Source organism: Salvelinus alpinus, chromosome 17 (genome assembly GCF_045679555.1).
Source record: "Salvelinus alpinus chromosome 17, SLU_Salpinus.1, whole genome shotgun sequence".
NCBI classification, from domain to species: Eukaryota; Metazoa; Chordata; class Actinopteri; order Salmoniformes; family Salmonidae; genus Salvelinus; species Salvelinus alpinus.
In genome coordinates this window covers 29,392,393-29,412,267 of record NC_092102.1, presented here as the reverse complement: position 1 = coordinate 29,412,267, position 19,875 = coordinate 29,392,393, and the positions used below count along the sequence as shown (strand labels likewise).

General features: G+C 44.3%; 1 protein-coding gene across 3 annotated transcripts in view; it reads left to right on the top strand.

Annotated features, from left to right (window-relative positions):
* LOC139542701 (protein bassoon-like) overlaps positions 1-19,875 on the top strand; it is a 188,397-nt gene that overhangs the window by 29,386 nt on the left and 139,136 nt on the right. For all 3 annotated transcript variants that reach the window (XR_011668537.1, XR_011668536.1, XM_071348466.1), the window contains exon 2: positions 7,669-8,161. Coding sequence is in view for 1 of the 3 variants with exons in the window: in XM_071348466.1 (XP_071204567.1) it covers positions 7,669-8,161 (493 nt within the window). In the remaining 2 variants the exon portion in view is untranslated. The remainder of the gene's footprint in view (positions 1-7,668; positions 8,162-19,875) is intronic.

The following is a 19,875-nucleotide window of genomic DNA, read 5'->3' as shown; positions in this document are numbered from 1 at the left end:
TGGAGTCAGAGCAGATCCCCACCAGCTGCAACCTGTTCCATAATCAAGACCTCTACAAATACTCAGTCCTGCCACTTCCACACTGCCAGATTGTAATCTCTGCCCAGTCAGTTCATGTTTCTAGCTGTTTGTTCCTGTTGTGCCTGTTTTCCCTTGCCTGACGCTGATTTCCTCTCCGCTACAGTTCTGTCCGCTCTGACTCTGGTCCCTGTCTCCAGTAAGACTTCTCATCAGTCCTGCTACTCTGTCCTGGATTCCCCACTCTACGCTCCTTTGGATTCTCCTCCGGACCTGCTAACCCTGTCCCCACACCTCTCGCTCCAGCCTCCAAACCTGGTTTCCAGCAACCCGCCCGAGCTTCCCCTGGCCTGCACTCAATCTTCCCCCCGTGTTTCAATAAATACCTTGGTTACCTCATCCCAGTGTCCTCGTCTGAGTCTGCTCTTGGGTTCACCTGTTCCGCTCCGCGTGACACTTTCTCTGTGTGTGTACAGTGTACAGTGTATGTACTATGTCTGCTAGAACTATGACTGTGAATGTCAGTGGTGTAGATTTGGCCCTGAGGGGCCACTGTAGCTGTGCTGAGACCAGAGTTATAAGGTTGCTGTTTGTCCCTGTCTGCCTGCATGCCATGGGACGCCTGCCTGATCAAGTGACGCCTTAATGCAAGGTCGCAGTCGACGTGCTCAGCTCTGCCGGTATCAGTGTCACAGAGGATGCATCTCAAATGGCACCCTAATGGGGAATAGGGTGCCATTGAGATGCAGTCACAAGGATTTTACTGAGCAGACTACACCATCTCTCTACGTCTGACCTCTCAATGGATTAAACAACCCCACTACAAAGCAACACTCAACGGGCATGCTTTGAATGGGTAATGTTGTACAACGGAGCCTGAAGAGTTAAAGTTAGGGGTCACAAACCCCTAGTTTTCCCCTTTTTTTATACCGTTGTCTACTGTAGTTTATGAAAATAGGTGTCAATACAACCTGAATTTGTTTAATATCCTACAGCGGATATTCAGGGCTACAGACTGAGGAAAATATAGTACTTAGACCTAGTCATGACAGTGAAGACCCAGCTCCACAGTGAAGACCCAGCTATACAGTATGACGGCATAATGCACAGCTAGCTACAACTAGTGCTTTCCTTTCACACATCGGCTTTAATTGGTGAACCCTGAATCTAACCTCCTGTATTAGCCAGCTGAAGTGAGAAGGAGGCTAGCAAGGTCGGACTCATTTACTTCTTGTGCAACACTGATAAATGACCCCTGGGAAATGAACGCCAGAGCAGTGTGTTTTTCAAGTTGTCTTTGCTGAGTAATTATGAGACATGTGCGTTATTGTAGTAAGGTGCGGCATTAGCGTCCGTCGGGATGTCTACGAGTCTGTATGGTCGTATTCTGCTCCTCGACAGCTTCACAAAGAGCTGCTCTGCCCACGCTCAGACCCACCCGGGTAATGGGTGAAGCATAACAGGGCTGGCGCACCCTAAGCCTCTCTCTGCTTTTCCTGCTGCCGCAGATAAGAGAAAGAGCTCAGAGAGAGCTTCTGACAGCCCTGTCTCTCTTTCATGCTCTTTTCTTCAAGCACTTTGGGTGAATCAGTGAAAAGGCTTGAAATTTGAGTCACCATCCTCCCCCTCGCCCTCTCCCCCTCACCTGAGCAGGCATGACCACTTGGCAGCAGTTTGGGCGGCAGTCTCCTTTGTGAGCTGCTTTAACTTGATGTGCTCCTCTGCATGTGTAATAACACGCCCACTCCTGGTAATAAGCTGAATAAACCCAGGTGTTCTTTTGATGAGATCCCATGTGTACCACATTTATGTTCTACTTCTTCTACAGCATCTGGAGAGAGAGAGGGCCAGACAATCCCTATAGGGGAGCCTATCCCTGAAGAAACATTTATTTGTAACAGAAAACAAAACCGTTCAAAACTGCTAGGGCTTGTGTGTGTGTGTGTGTGTGTACATAATTTATTTGTGAGTTTTTCTGTGTTCAATACTGTCAGGAACTGTATTTGAAACTATAACACAAAGGAAAACAAGGAAGAGAAAGGAGTCGACTGTTACAAGGTGAAAACAGTTTTAAGGCTTCTCTTATATACACTGCTACTTCTCCAACAGGTTATGTTGTAGATAGATTGTTACAGCAGTCTGAACAAATACCACCCCCTTCAGTGCCTTTCTGTACATTCATATTTTATTTTCCTGTGAACCTTTCTCTTGGAAGACATGTTTGAAGGGCCACATAACAATCAGTAGCTGGGCAAGAGTCTTTCTGCATTGGGTGAAAATAAGACACGGTTCACCGTTTACATTTTTGCTCAGGGACCTGTGGGAGTGGGCAAGTGTTCCTTTGCACAAATGCCATTGTAGATAACTGAATTAAAAATATATATATTTATTTTAACCAAAAACTACAGTCAGTACAGTTCCCCTTAGTTAAAAGTGGCATTAACGTATTTACTATTTTTTTATTAATCAGAATTAGAGCCCTGCACGGGCATGAATTTTCAGCCCTACCCTACACAGTCCCGATTGTTTCTAACAAATGTAAAGCCCGGCTCTGCCTGAAACCCGGAATCAGAAATAACTCCCTCAGTTAGTAAATCCATTAGCTGCTCCTCTCTGTCTGTCACTCACTCAAGACACATGAGAGAGCAGTCAGATATGACTGTACAGTCGTGGCCAAAAGTTTTGAGAATTACACAAATATTAATTTTCACAAAGTCTGCTGCCTCAGTTTGTATGATGGCAATTTGCATATACTCCAGAATGTTATGAAGAGTGATCAGATGAATTGCAATTAATTGCAAAGTCCCTCTTTGCCATGCAAATGAACTGAATCCCCAAAAAACATAGCCACGGCATTTCAGCCCTGCCACAAAAGGACCAGCTGACATCATGTCAGTGATTCTCTCGTTAACACAGGTGTGAGTGTTGACGAGGACAAGGCTGGAGATCACTCTGTCATGCTGATTGAGTTCGAATAACAGACTGGAAGCTTCAAAAGGAGGGTGGTGCTTAGAATCATTGTTCTTCCTCTGTCAACCATGGTTACCTGCAAGGAGACACGTGCCGTCATCATTGCTTTGCACAAAAGGGCTTCACAGGCAAGGATATTGCTGCCAGTAAGATTGCACCTAAATCAACCATTTATCGAATCATTAAGAACTTCATGGAGAGCGGTTCAATTGTTGTGAAGAAGGCTTCAGGGTGCCAAAGAAAGTCCAGCAAGCACCAGGACTGTCTCCAAAACTTGATTCAGCTGTGGGATCGGAGCACCGCCAGTACAGAGCTTGCTCAGGAATGGCAGCAGGCAGGTGTGAGTGCATCTGCATGCACAGTGAGGCAAAGACGTTTGGAGGATGGCCTGGTGTCAAGAGGAGCACCAAAGAAGCCACTTTTCTCCAGGAAAAACATCAGGGACAGACTGATATTCTGCAAAAGGTACAGGGATTGGACTGCTGAGGACTGGGGTAAAGTTATTTTCTCTGATGAATCCCCTTTCCGATTGTTTGGGGCATCCAGAAAAAAAGCTTGTCCGGAGAAGACAAGGTGAGCGCTACCATCAGTCCTGTGTCATGCAAACAGTAAAGCATCCTGAGACCATTCATGTGTGGGGTTGCTTCTCAGCCAAGGGAGTGGTCTCACTCACAATTTTGCCTAAGAACACAGCCATGAAAAAAGAATGGTACCAACACATCCTCCGAGAGCAACTTCTCCCAACCATCCAGGAACCTTTTCCTGCGTGATGGAGCACCTTGCCATAAGGAAAAGGTGATAACTAAGTAGCTCGGGGAACAAAACATCAATATTTTGGGTCCATGGCCAGGAAACTCCCCAGACCTTAATCCCATTGAGAACTTGTGGTCAATCCTCAAGAGGCGGGTGGACAAACAAAAACCCACAGATTCTGGAAAACTCCAAGCATTGATTATGCAAGAATGGGCTGCCATCAGTCAGGATGTGGCCCAGAAGTTAATTGACAGCATGCCAGGGCGGATTGCAGAGGTCTTGAAAAAGAAGGGTCAACACTGCAAATATTGACTCTTTCCATCAACTTCATGTAATTGTCAATAAAAGCCTTTGACACGTATGAAATGCTTGTAATTATACTTCAGTATTCCATAGTAACATCTGACAAAAATATCTAAAGACACTGAAGCAGCAAACTTTGTGGAAATTAATATTTGTGTCATTCTGAAAACTTTTGGCCACGACTGTACTGCGCAGCAGAGCACGCACAAATGGCTCAGCTTCAACATTTTAATGATCAGTTTAGTGATACCCGAGCTCTGCCCGTACCCTAGTTATTGATTAAAAAAACAGGCCCTACCTGGCCCTAATCCAGGGGTTCTCAAACGTTTTTGGCCCAAACCCACATTTGACATCACACCTATGTAAAAAAATTATGCAATTAACAGCCTGTGTTTACTTTTTTATTTGGGGCTATGGCAGTCAATTTAAAAACGTTCTAACAGTATTTCTGATTGTCTTCTCAACTCACCATCACATACTTTTAATGTGGGGCAGTCAATAGCAAATGAGTCTGACATTATGTCTCTTAACTCACCACCACTAATGAGATGGGTGTGCTTGATGCATGTCGCGTCGGAGCTTCTTAACAGTCAGGGCGCTCGGTCGACAGTGCACACATCTCTGCTGTCACATCCAACCTGGATGGATATTTGGTTTTAATGCAGACGAGAGCACTGAATCCAGATATGAGCTGGCGAAGGGTAGCCTACCATGAGTTTTATGGTGCTTTCAGACGGCTGAGAACTCAGAAAAATAAGAGGTCAAATCATGACGTCAGTGATAATCAGGTCGGAAATTCTGAGGTCTAGAAAGAGGCCCGAGTTCCAGAGTTGGAATTCCAAGTTGGATGGCTGTTCAAATAGATTTTTCCCAGTCGGAGCTCGTTTCTTTCCGAGTTCCCAGTTGTCTTGAACGCACTGAAGTCGGAGATTTCCGAGTTCCCAGTTGTTTTGAATGCGGCATACATTTTCAGAGGGACACATGACAGCTCGATCAGCTGTTCGATTTCACTTACCATTATGTCAACTGAGCCAGGATCACAGTTAAATGGATTGGGAAGTAAGCCCGTCCCAAAGTGAGCAGTCATCCCTCGCAGTGGTGTAAAGTACTTAAGTAAAAAATACTTGAAAGTACTACTCAAGTAGTTTTTTGGGTATCTGTATTTTACGATGTATATTTTTGGCAACTTTTACTTTTACTTCACTACATTCCTAAAGAAAATGATGTACTTTCTCAGCGTTCTGTGCTCAGCTCTTTTACCGCCAGTTGCTCTTGGTGTATCATACAATGTGTCCATATGGCAGAGGGAGACATATTCATAACAAGAGTGCAGAGGTCTGCCCTCCGTCCCGACATCGGAAGAGCCGCAGCTGTGCAAAAGCCCACCATTCGATCCCATATGGAATCTGTTTTTTGGCAAAATAGCCACGCAGCACACTGTACGCCGTTTCATGCTCGGGAATATTGAGACAGAACAATATGTCCTCGTAACTACCATCCCCCGACAAAAGTCAATGCATAGGCATCTCGGCCCTCACAGCTAACGTACAATTGAAGAGCATAAGCAGTTTTTTTTGAGTCAGTCAAAGTTTCCTATTGATTACTAGCAATATAATCAATTATTTGTTTAACAGTGTTATCAGACAAAGGTATTGATGTGAGTTTCTGTGGCTCTGCCTCCCCACACATTGTTTTCACCATATCAACTGCAGCCGGTAATATCAAAGTCTGCAATAGTGTGCGGTTTCATAGCGTAGCGGGCTATGGCATTCACTTTTGGAATGATTCAAGTGCAATGGTCAAGTGTGGCCTTTTCCCATGATCTAGGGGCGCTCTCTTGTTTAATTTTATCATTTAGATCTCGAGACAACTCTGATATAAAGTGTTTTTTCTCAAAGTTGCTGGGATGTCACGTGTCCTACTTATATCAGTACACGCGTAACAACCTAAGTATTATGAAACTTCTGTTAGATCAAATAATCCTCACGTAGCAAATAAGCCATTCCATTTTTTGTTGACCAAATTCGACACTCATTGATTTCTAAACAAAACTCCTTGCTTGGTGCGCGAACAAAACAGCGCCACCTGCTGGAGAACACAGATATTTGGCCTAGTTATCCCTCTCGCATCGTCTCTTCCTCTCTGCTGAATTGGCTCACGGGGCTGAAATAGACAGCTCAGTGGTACTGAAATGGCTCATGTGGATGAAATGGACAGCTATGTGGTGCTGAAACGTCTCAAGCCCTGTACAAGCTGCCTGACAGCCTGCAACATCTTTGTAAATAATGCACTTTAGCTTGCTTTCTATGTGTGGAACCCCTCATTATATCACTTTGGTCCATCCGCCTGCTTGGTTTGAATCTGCTGTGGCCATTGGAGTCTTTTACCTGGGTAGGGTAGATCTCTCAGTGAGTGAAGAGGGAAAACTGTTGTGAGAGCTGCAAGGAGACATTTAACATCATTAGACCAGATGAGATTGCATTAAGTGCACGCTCCTATGCACGAACATAGGCAGGCATGCAGGGAAGCAAGCAGGCATTCACCCATGCAGTCCCACACGCACACCCATACACACTAAGGCTTGCATATGTCCTCTCTATGTAATGATCACTGGGTGAAGTCTGGCTCGCAGGGCTCTAAGTAGATGTGAATTTGGAGACAGTAACTCCAGAGCAAAGGCGTGGGGGTGGATGAGAGCCATTTCGTGACATTCACATGTAGCTGAAAGCAAATATTTCATACCAACTCGGGCTGTCGCAAAATATGCCTGTCTGTCCTTACAACAAATACTTGTGTCCAAACTCACATGATAACTGAATCAACCGATTGGCTGGAACTACTGTGGATCTCTTTGATCCATTCCACATTGACGCTGTTCCCAGATCAGATCTGTTTTTCAGTGTCTTGTTTCAGTCTTAGCTGGAAGTGGGGGAAATGTGTTGATTTAGTTCTGTGTTTCCTTTCCTGATTACCTTTTGTAGGCTCTTGTTCATGCCTTTTTGCGTCCTATGGCTATGTCATATCCTTTGGAAATTCATTGTGAATTTATAAATAATGACTGTTTTTTACTCTCTCTTCTAGCAGTGTTTAGGTGGTAGAGTAAAATGCAAAGATTTAGTGATACTGACCAAACCCCGAAATTAATAGATAATACACGGCTACATCATAACTCCCTCATAGGGACTAGCTGCCTGATAAAGTTGCATGTCTTGTTCACTGTCTGTATAAGAGATGTTAACCTGGTATATGAGGCTCCATGCTTTGCCCCAAGTCTCTCTGCCAAATGTTCCCTGCTAATGTCAACTTGTTTAATGTCCCATGTTCTGTCTAGACAGCCAGGATGGTTGTAGGAATCCTGCTGAACGGGAACACTTTCAGAGGCTATGTAAGGCTCCTGTAGATATAGGTATATAGACTAAATATAGACTAAACTATGTATCCTGAATAGATAGAACTTCATAGTCATACTACCGTATAGATCTAGTATAGTTGCCCATAACACCTATGGAACTTATTTGTCATGTTGGCATCTTTAGCTTTGTACAAAACTCTAGGTCCTGTCTAAACAGAAGGGATGTTCTATTTGAAGTTAATTTGATTCCTGTTTTTTTCCCCCATTTTCAGGGTTCCTATGGGGAGTCCTAAACCTGGGATGCAGCTTGGCTATGGAGGGATGGCTGGAGGAATGGGTGGAGGAGGAGGTCAGAGACTGGCCAACCAAGAGATCCACAGGCCGATGCAGCAATCTAGCTCAGGCCCCGACCATGGCTCTGGCCCAGGGATGGGTGCTGGGATAGGTGGCTGTCAGGGTCAGCATGGCCAGAGCCCCGGTCAGCCCGGTCAGCACGCCTCCAGACGGAACCTCCAGGTGGACTTCAGCAGCTCGGGAGGCCGGACGGGCCGCTCCTCCTCAGCGTCTCCGGACCGGGGGATCACCCCCACCTCGCCCTACTCGGTGCCTCAGATCGCCCCCATGCCCGTCAGCAAGCTGTGCCCCCTCTGCTCCACCACAGAGCTGACCCACCCGCCGGCCCAGCCAAACTACAACACCTGCACACAGTGCCGCTCCACCGTCTGCAACCAGTGTGGCTTCAACCCCAACCCCCATCTCACAGAAGTAAGTAAAAACCACTGCCTGTTAACATGCTGATTCTATTACAGCTATATCTAGGATCAGTTATCTATACCTTAATACTTAGGGAATTAAACCAGTCTACTAAACAGCTCAGCTCTTAAGGGGCATCTTACCCCATCACGTTAAGTCACAAAATTAGGCACATCCTCATATAGACTCCTGTCTCTCTCATGCAGGCATGCACAGTCATTTTGACTTCTCCAATCTCTAAGTCCCAGACATAGAAAAGGCCCTTCCTTAATGAGTATGAAGGTCCTGTCCGCCGTCAGTGACCTATGACCTCTCTCTCAGAGGGAGCCCAGCAGAGCCTGCTGTCAGTAGTGTGTCCTGGCCGTCTTAGCGTCTCCGTCGGGCTCGCTCCCTGGCTCGTCAGCCTCTGTTTTGACAGCAGCCATTGACAGGAGAGTAACGGCGGGGCTGTCTCTCTGTCCTTCCTTTGAACATGTGGGCGGCACCAGGCAGGTGGGTTTCAGAGAGAGGAAGTGAGGGAGGCGGCACCGTGGCGTATTGTTTGCCCCGAGGATGCGGGTGAAGCGGTATTCTCTCCGGAGCGGTGAGAGCCTCCGAGGCACGGTGCCAATGCCACTGTAGTGTTGAGATGAGTTCTGGTCCCAACTGCCATCATGTTTTATTGTGAGGGATATTTATATGCATTATATTCTGAGAGCAGAACCGGGAGAAAGAGAATGTGGGGAAATGATGAAGAGAGAGTGGGAAGTGGAGTGTTAGAGAAACTGGGCCAAGAGCAAGAGATGGGAGGGAGAGAGAAATAGAGAGAGGGGAGGGAAGTAGAGAGAGAAGGGGGGAGAGCAAAGATAGCTAAGCGTATACAATTTGAAGAGCGTGTCTGTTCATGTATAAACTGATGATCGAATATGTATGTGCATGTTTACACTGTTAGTGTTATGTACTATACAATATGCAGGCCATATTTTGTGATAAAGTGTGTGTTTGTGTTTGTGTATTTGTGATAAAGTTTGTGTCTGTGTATTTTTGATAAAGTGTGTGTGTGTGGGCTTGGTAAATGGCAGTAATTCCTCTCGAAGCGATGGCAAAGTCTCCATTAGTCTACTGAGGCAGGGTGTAGGGCAGAGGGTGGAGGGTGTAGGGCAGAGGATGGAGGGTGTAGGGCAAAGGGTGGAGGGTCTAGGGCAGAGGGTGGAGGGTGTAGGATGAATGCCCGGAGGTGCACTTAGGTGTAATGTGAAGAAGGGGCAGCAGAACAGAGGATGCGGAGAAAACATTCACCCCTCAGTGCTGAGGAGGAGGGAGGAAGAGAAAGGGAACATGAAAAAGAGAGAATAGAGAAAAGGAGGATGGAAAAGAGGATGAATAAGAGGAGGAGGGAATGAAGAGAGAGACTGGAGAGGAAAAGGAGAAGGAGGTAGAGGAAGGAGTGAGGAGGGAAAAGAGAAGTTAAGCAGGATTTAAAACTAGGGGGATTAGGAAGAGGTAAGAGGAGAGGGAGGTGTACGGGGAAGAGAGGGTGGAGATGGAAGAGAGGGAGGTGTACGGGGAAGAGAAGGAGGTGTACAGGGGAGAGAGGGAAAAGAAGGAGGGGTACAGGGAAGAGAGGGAGGTGTATGGGGAAGAGAGGGTGGAGATGGAAGAGAGGGAGGTGTACAGGGAAGAGAGGGAGGTGTACGGGGAAGAGAGGGAGGTGTACGGGGAAGAGAGGGAGGTGTACAGGGGAGAGAGGGAGGTGTACAGGGGAGAGAGGGAAGAGAGGGAGGTGTACGGGGAAGAGAGGGAGGTGTACAGGGGAGAGAGGGAAGAGAGGGAGGTGTACGGGGAAGAGAGGGAGGTGTACAGGGGAGAGAGGGAAGAAAGGGAGGTGTACAGGGAAGAGAGGGAGGTGTACGGGGAAGAGATGGAGGTGTACGGGGAAGAGAGGGTGGAGATGGAAGAGAAGGAGGTGTACAGGGGAGAGAGGGAAGAAAGGGAGGTGTGGGGTTTTTCACCTTTATTTAACCAGGTAGGCCAGTTGAGAACAAGTTCTCATTTACAACTGCGACCTGGCCAAAATAAAGCAAAGCAGTGTGACACAAACAACAACACAGAGTTACACATGGGATAAACAAATGTACAGTCAATAACACAACACAATATCAGCGGACGGGGAAGCGGACAAACTACATGTAGAGTCTTTGAGCAAATAGAAGTCAATCCCTATAACCTTTAATCAACCCTTCTGCCAGTGTTCACCCTGTATGGATATAGGAGACACAGCTAACATTCATACATCTGCTTCTAACAGCTATTAAAACCGCTAAGTAAGTCAGTGGAGGTGGAGAATTTGGCCTGCAGTACAGATAGAGGGGAGCAATACGAGGCTGGCTGCCTCCCAAATTACACTCTTATATAGTAGTCTCCCCTGTAACTATTCCCCAGGTCGTTGCTGTAAATGAGAATGTGTTCTCAGTCAACTTACTTGATTAAATAAGGGTAAAATAAAAAAATTAAATACCAGAACCTACACACCCTATAAGTGCACTTTATAGGCAACAGGGTGCCATTTGGAAAACAACCAGTCTTCTTGAACCAGTCAAATTGCAGGAAATTAAAGACTCTTACCAGAGCTTCCCCCTCACCAATCATGTGAGTATAAACACTTCCACACTGTGTGTCTGTGTGTGTAAACATCACCATACGCCACCATATTGTGGAAGCCATTTACCGCCCTTTGACTCACTCTATGGTCTTAGCATGGCCGGCAGTGAACTGTTGTAATCTTGCTCTCCGCCTCTCACCTCTCAAATGTTCACCCATTACCTTCTCTTCTCTCTGGGTCTGTTCACTTCAAGACATTTGGTGCGTTCGTAAATTCACTCTGGAGTAAATAAATTCAGAGCGTTTCACTATCGGAGCGTTCAGAGTGCACAGTTTTTTTTTTTACTGACACCGGTCATATTGAGTGTTTGTGAATTCATCCGTTATTCTGCTCTCTGGGACACTCAGACGAGAGTGCTCTGAAATCAGAGTAGATAGACAGAGCAAATTTACGAATGCACCCATTGTAAGCAACATCAGGCAAATTATAAATGGACATAAACTACTGGTCGAAAGTTTTAGAACACCTACTCATTCAAGGGTTTTTCTTTATTTTTACTATTTTCTACATTGTAGTGAAGACATCAAAACTACAAAATAACATATGGAATCATGTAGTAACCAAAAAAGTGTTAAACAAACCAAAATATATTTTATATTTGAGATTTTTCAAAATAGCCACCCTTTGCCTTGATGACAGATTTGCACACTCTTGGCATTCTCTCAACCAGCTTCATGAGGTAGTCACCTGGAATGCATTTCAATTAACAGGTGTGCCTTGTTAAAAGTTAATTTGTGGAATTTCTTTCCTTCTTAATGCGTTTGAGACAATCATTTGTGTTGTGACACAATGATAGCAGATGATAGCTCTATTTGGTAAAAGACTAGGTCCATATTATGGCAAGAACAGCTGAAATAAGCAAAGAGAAATGACAGTCCATCATTACTTTAATACATGAAGGTTAGTCAAAACAGAATATTTCAAGAACTTTGAACGTTTCTTCAAGTGCAGTCGCAAAACCATCAAGCGCTATGATGAAACTGGCTCTCATGAGGACCACCATGGGAATGGAAGACCCAGAGATACCTCTGCTGCAGAGGATAAGTTCATTAGATACCAGCCTCAGAAATTGCAGCCCAAATATATGCTTCACAGAGTTCAAGTAACAGACACATCTCAACATCAACTGTTCAGAGGAGACTGTGTGAATCAGGCCTTCATGGTCAAATTGCTGCAAAGAAACTACTAAAGGACACCAATAATAAGAAGACTTGCTTGGGCCAAGAAACACGAGCAATGTACATTAGACCAGTGGAAATGTGTCCTTTGGTCTAGAGTCCAAATTTGAGATTTTTGGTTCCAACCGCTTTGTCTTTGTGAGATGTGGTGTGAGTGAATGGATGATCTCCGCATGTGTATTTCCCACATGAAGCATAGAGGAGGTGTGATGATTTATTTAGAATTCAAGGCACACTTAACCAGCATGGCTACCACAGCATTCTGCAGTGATACGCCATCCCATCTGGTTTGGGCTTAGTGGGACAACCATTTGTTTTTCAACAGGACACTGAGCCAACACACCTCCAGGCTCTGTTTGACCAAGGAGCATGATGGAGTGCTGCATCATATGACCTGGCCTCCGCAATACCCCGACCTCAACCAAATTGAGATGGTTTTGGATGAGTTGGACCTTAGAGTGAAGGAAAAGCAGCATACAAGTGCTCAGCATATGTGGGTACTCCTTCAAGACTGTTGGAAAAGCATTCCAGGTGAAGCTGGTTGAGAGAATGCCAAGAGTGTGAAAAGCTGTCATCAAGTCAAAGGATGGCTACTTTGAAGAATCTCAAATATATTTTGATTTGTTTAACACTTTTTTGGTTACTACATGATTCCATGTGTTGTTTCATAGTTTTGATGTCTTCATTATTCTACAAATGTAGAAAATAGTAAATGTAAAGAAAAACCTACTCATTCAAGGGTTCTTAAACTTTTGAGCGGTACTGTACGTAATCTCCATACCCACATTGGGTACTGTTACTTTCAATAATAATGCTGCGTAATAATTTGATTATTTTACAATTATCGCTATTCTAATGGCACACACAACTCTGTACACCTGTGTGAATGTGCGTGTGTGTGTGCCAGCCTGCAGGCCCTATCACCAGGCTCCAGTGTGGTGGTGGCTGATAAGCTGCAGTAGACCCCAGGCTGAACAGACCCAAACCCTACAGCAGGGATGGGCAAATTTGATGGGGGTCGGGGCCACCAAAAATCTGAACTCATCATAGGAGCCGCAGTCGCTCTTAGGTCTGCGTACCGACATCCATACCCACAAATGCAGTCAGAGCACTAGCCTTTTGGGGTCCCTAAGTGAAATTTTGCTGCAATTCTACATATTTTGCCATGGGGAGGAGAGAAATGTTTAGTTTTTAATATGATATCTGAGTGAGAGTGACTAGCGTCATTCATGTCTGTGTAGTTTTGGTAAGTAAAAAAGCTACTACTCTATCTGTAACGGTTGTTGTCGGAAGAAAGTGAAGACCAAAACGCGTGGTAAGTGTTCGTCATGTTTAATAGAAACTGAACACTAAAAATGACAACCTAAACAGCTCTGTCAGGTGCAACAAACACTAAACAGATATTAATCACCCACAACACAAAATGGAAAACAGGCTACCTAAGTATGGCTCCCAATCAGAGACAACAATAGACAGCTGCCTCTGATTGTGAGCCACACCAGGCCAAACACATAGAAAACAAGACTGCCCACCCTAGTCACACCCTGGCCTAACCAAAATAGAGAATAAAAAACCTCTATAGCCAGGGCGTGACACTATCTCTGTGTAGCCTTGTGTAATTCATGTCATTCATGCAGTCTTTGTAATGAAATTTGGCTTTTAATTAATTGAAGGAATCACTGGGGCTTTTCTGTGACTAGGCAACATATATTTCCACCTTCCTCTCCTCCACCAGATGTATCCATCTAACCACTGGCTTGTTCATTAACAGATCAAAATCAATCTAATATACACTGGGTTCTTATTTTAATCCACTAACATTTGTACGACTTAAACTCTAAGTTATGTCAACAGCATGTTATGAGGCCATAGATGCTTATTAGGCAGAGATTATGCTAGATCCACTACAGTGTTTGTGTAACGCTCGTCGTTGGAATGAGGAGAGATGTCAGACCAATACGCAGCGTGGTAAGTGTCCATATTCGGTTTATTAACTGAACACTAAGAAATACCAAAACAACATGAAATACGGGACTTTTTCGTTTTGTATGGTGATAACACAGACACAGGAAACCACCCACACAACGAAAAACAGGCTACCTAAATATGGCTCCCAATCAGAGACAACGACTGACACCTGCCTCTGATTGGGAACCATACTAGGCCAAACACAGAAACAGACAACCTAGACATACAACATAGAATGCCCACCCACATCACACCCTGACCAAACAAAACATACAAAGCAATCTATGGTCAGGGCGTGACAGTTTGACTTATTGTAATGTACAGTAACACATTGTAACAGTTGAGGTTATTGTTTGCAGGGGTGCCAGGTAGGTTGTGTCTACCAGAGGAAATATTGCTTTCTACTTTTTGATTGTGAGGGGATGAGTCCCGTGTGGTCCGTAAAAGTCAGTATGGACATACCCTTAAAACATTGGAAATAACTTCAAAACAACTGTTAATTTGCATGGGTTGTATTACCAACATAAATGATCACACACATAATAATATAACAAACAATGAGGTCTGGTTCCTCAAAAAGTCCCATACCTCGGGCCTAAAAGAGTCCAGCCCGGTAAAGGAGTTCAGTGAACTCAAGTGACCTTAGTCACGCAATGTTTGTCCGTTCATAAAAAGTGTAGAGTAAACCCAGTCTCAATCATACAATCAAAATATCACTATTTTTCCACACAACCATAAAGAGTATCAAATCTCAGTCATCTTCAACTACAACTGACCACAAATCAACACAGTATAAATCACACTCAAACAAATGAAATACCGTATGCAAAACAGTTGTGGTCAGTCAGACAATCCAATCCTCCAGAGGAGAAAGGCCACGACGAAACAGCAGAGACCAGCTGATATGTGTAGTCTAAAGGAAGAAATGAGTGGATCCGATCCTGGTTAAACTTGAGACCAGGCTACAAAGCACACATTTAAATACAATTAAACAAACGGCGTAAAGAAGCTTTGGAATTGAGGGTTGAACACATCCTCATTCGCACCACCATCACAACCCCCTTTTTTGTCAGCTGATGCTGGCTCTTTAATTGGGAATTTACGGGGAAGCGCCCTATTGGAAGGAGAAGCACTATTTAATTGGGAATTAAAGGGGAAGCGCCCTATTGGAAGGAGAAGCACTATTTAATTGGGAATTAACGGGGAAGCGCCCTATTGGAAGGAGAAGCACTATTTAATTGGGAATTAAAGGGGAAGCGCCCTATTGGAAGGAGAAGCACTATTTAATTGGGAATTAAAGGGGAAGCGCCCTATTGGAAGGAGAAGCACTATTTAATTGGGAATTAAAGGGGAAGCGCCCTATTGGAAGGAGAAGCACTATTTAATTGGGGATTAAAGGGGAAGCACCCTATTGGAAGGAGAAGCACAGACGGTTCAGACAAATTCAGGGCCGTCACAACATGTTCATGTGCACTCTTGGCTTTTGCAGTGTTTTTCGTATCTTCTTGATACTGTAATTTAGTGTATTTAACAATGGCTCCTTGTTGCAGTGTTTACAAATGATTGAGCGACTTTAGTTACAGGGAGTAAATCCAGACATCTCAGTATATTCTCGCCAAATTCTGTGCATATAGTGTGAGGGTGGATCGTATAAGACATATATACAGCCTCAACCTTCTCTACCTCAATGTACCTGGGTTTACGCCCTCCTTCATTCAAATAAGCTTGGGTGCCAGTCTGTTTCTGCTCTCTTGACAACTCGTTGGAATTGTCATGCCATTTGGTGTGACAATGAGTGACAAGGAGTTGGCAAAAGAGCACAAACAGATCTGGGATCAGGCTAAATCCAAATCACATTGAACCTCATAACCCCTTCACCAGTGATATCAAGGTAATGAAGCACCTGTCGTATGGTTCCTCCCTCCTGCCTAATGTTTGTTGTTATTTGTGGCTGGGTGCTAAATTTAGACACAGCATGCACGCCGTACCGTTAATAGAGGTGTGTGTTCAGAGTCATTAGCTTCCACTAGAAGTCATCAGCTAGCTTCCCTCTGGCTCTGCTCTCTATCTCTCTCCTCTCTCTCGCTTTCTTTCTCTCTCACTCCTCCCTCCACTGAGCCTGTTGTACTTGCATGTCACGCAGCGAAGACAAGACACCACACTGCCCCAGACCCCTTTTACTAATTTACCCATAATCTTGCAGAGGTCCGGGACAGGAGCAGGTAGGTTGTCAATCACAAAGCAGCAGAGATGATGTAGAGTCTGTGTTGTTGTTGTTTAGGAGGAGAGAGGAGGGAGTACAGAGGAGCTGAAGGCCTTTGGATCCAAGCCAGTGTCAGGATAGATTTCCTTGTATAGAGCCACAGTGAGGCCTAGTACTGCTCACTCTCTCTCTTTCATTTAGCCTCTCTCTCTCCCTCTCGCCCTCTCTCTCTCTCTCATTTCCTTCTCATTCTCTCTCTCTTTCTGTCTCTCTTTCTTTTTCTCTCTCTCCCTTTCCCTCTCCCTCTCCCTCCCTCTGTCTCTCAGTGCCTGGGAAAATGTCAGTGTGTTTTTCCTGGCGGTGATGTCTTCATGTTTTATCTCAATGGAACATACTGTAATAAAACCAATGCTTTCTTACTTATTTGTTTGGTGAATACATTAGCTCCAGCCGCTTATATATTAAAGGGCATTGCATTAGAATCACATCGGACTTGATTTTGTTTTGGTATAGTAGCTATTACTTTACTGTACATGCCATTGTGTCTTTCTCAAAGCAAATAACCACTGACACATAACATAACCCAGTCCTAGAGCATTGCAATGTGTTTTGTGTTCTGTATAGATTGTCATTATACACCTTCTTCCTGTCTCTCTCCTTCATAATGCCAATTAGTTTCCTTTGAATGTGTTCTGACATTTTGTCATGCATTTGATCTACTTTTGAGCGATGACAGCATCTCTCTATCCAACAGGCTATGGATGTAGCTATCTGATCATCCAGTCAAGCAGTGTAACAGAAAGACGCATTTCATTCATACCTGGACTCAAATATACTTCCCTCCCTCCCTCCCTCCCTCCCTCCCTCCCTCCCTCCCTCCCTCCCTCCCTCCCTCCCTCCCTCGAGTGCTCACTAGAGTGAAAAGTTGGACATAGGTTTACTGGGTATGAATATGTTAAACTCATCCAGCAGTGGGAAAAGGATTCATAGCTACAGCCTGTGTGTTTGTGTATGTATGTGTGTGTGTTTGTACATGTGTGTATGCTCATACCAGCGTGTGTGTGTGTGTTTTAGGGAGAGAGAAGAGGGGCACTGGGGTAGAGTGAGGTGAGACAGATAGCTAGAGAGATAGAGAGGCAATGGATAGAGGAAGCAGAGGAAGGAAGAGACAGAGGGAGAAGGAAGGAGAGGGAAGCGAGTTATTTTCAAGTGAGTTATTTTGATGTTTCCTTTCCCGCTTCTCTGAGTTGATACGGATCTGCATCACAAATCCTGCCTGCCACTAACTGCACCATTCAGCACCTTACTCTCTCTGCTGCAGATAGCCTCTCACTCAGAGAGAGAGAGAGAGAGATTTGTTACACTTTAATAATACTTTATTTCTGTCCTCCCATCGTGGTCACTGACAAGGTGACTGTGTGTGGGAGCGATTGAAAGACAAAATGAATGATAATCACTGCCTGGTCCACCTGGTTTAGTGGGTGTGCATAACAATGTCTTAATTAAGCATGACAATTAAAATTGATCCCCCATGTTGCTAGGGGAATGTCATACCTTTTTTATATTTAGATGTGAATGTGGATGATTTATCAAGGTTCTTATGAGCAATATGCAAAATTATAAAAAAATAAATACAATAATAATCATGATGATGACGACAATGGGGATGGCCATGACACTCAAGATGGCGACAGGATAATGGCAAAGTGTATATTTATCACCCTAATGATGATGACTAACAATTATAATCATGATAATTATGGGTGCTAACATTAGCACGGTAGGTACAGTTGAAGTTTGAAGTTTACATGCACTTACACGGAACCCAAACCAGCTGTGCGCGTGCACTATCGTGCGCCATCGTGCATAAATGTATTTTGTCCCCCCACACCAAATGCGATCACGACATGCAGGTTAAAATATCTAAACAAACACTGAACCAATTATATTAATTTGGGGACAGGTCGAAAAGCATTAAACATTTATGGCAATTTAGCTAGTTAGCTTGCACTAGCTAGCTAATTTGTACTGGCATATAAATATTGAGTTGTTATTTTACCTGAAATGCACAAGGTCCTCTACTCTGCCAATTTATCCACACATAAAACGGTCAACCGAATCGTTTCTAGTCATCTCTCTTCCTTCCAGGCTTTTTCTTCTCTTGACTTTATATTGCGATTTGCAACTCTCATAAATGAGGTGCATTACCGCCACTGACCTCGTTCGTCTTTCATTCACCCACGTGTGTATAACCAATGAGGAGATGGCACGTGGGTACCTGCTTCTATAAACCAATGAGGAGATGGGAGAGGCAGGACTTGCAGCGCGATCTGTGTCAGAAATAGAACTGATTTCTATTTCAACCCTTGGAAACGCAGACGCTCGTTGGCGCGCGAGAGCAGTTTGGGTGCAATAATTGAATAACATTGATTTCTAAATGTATTTTGCAACGCTCGCGCACGAGACGCGAGCGGTGTGGTCTGCCTATTAGGTTGGAGTCATTAAAACTCATTTTCAACCACTCCACAAATTTCTTGTTAACAAACTACAGTTTTGGCAAGTCGGTTAGGACATCTACTTAGTGCATGACACAAGTAATTTTTCCAACAATTGTTTACAGACAGATTATTTCACTTATAATTCACTGTATCACAATTCCAGTGGGTCAGAAGTTTACATACACTAAGTTGACTGTGCCTTTAAACAGCTTGGAAAATTCCAGAAAATTATGTCATGGCTTTAGAAGCTTCTGATAGGCTATTTGACATAATTTGAGTCAATTGGAGGTGTACCTGTGGATGTATTTCAAGGCCTACCTTCAAACCCAGTGTCTCTTTTCTTGACGTCATGGGCAAATCAAAAGAAATCAGCCAAGACCTCAGAATTTTTTTTTTAGATCTCCTCAAGTCTGGTTCATCCTTGGGAGCAATTTCCAAACGCCTGAAGGTACCACTTTCATCTGTACAAACAATAGTACGCAAGTATAAACACCATGGGACCACGCAGCCATCATACCGCTCAGGAAGGAGACGCGTTCTGTCTCCTAGAGATGAACGTACTTTGGTGCGAAAAGTGCAAATCAATCCCAGATCAACAGCAAAGGACCTTTTGAAGATGCTGGAGGAAACAGGTACAAAAGTATCTATATCCACAGTAAAACGAGTCCTATATCGACATAACATGAAAGGCCGCTCAGCAAGGAAGAAGCCACTGCTCCAAAACCGCCATAAAAAAGTCAGACTACAGTTTGCAACTGCACATGGGGACAAAGATCGTACTTTTTGGAGAAATGTCCTTAGGTCTGATGAAACAAAAATAAAACTGTTTGGCCATAATGGCCATCGTTAGGTTTGGAGGAAAAAGGGGGAGGTTTGCAAGCCGAAGAACACCATCCCAACTGTGAAGCACAGGGGTGGCAGCATCATGTTGTGAGGGTTCTTTGCTGCAGGAGTGACTGGTGCACTTCACAAAATAGATGGCATCATTAGCAAGGAAAATGATGTGGATATATTGAAGCAACATCTCAAGACATCAGTCAGGAAGTTAAAGCTTAGTCGCAAATGGGTCTTCCAAATGGACAATGACCCCAAGCATACTTCCAAAGTTGTGGCAAAATGGCTCAAGGACAACAAAGTCAAGGTATTGGAGTGGCCATCCCAAAGCCTGACCTCAATCCTATTGAAAATTTGTGGGCAGAACTGAAAAAGCATGTGCGAGCAAGGAGGCCTACAAACCT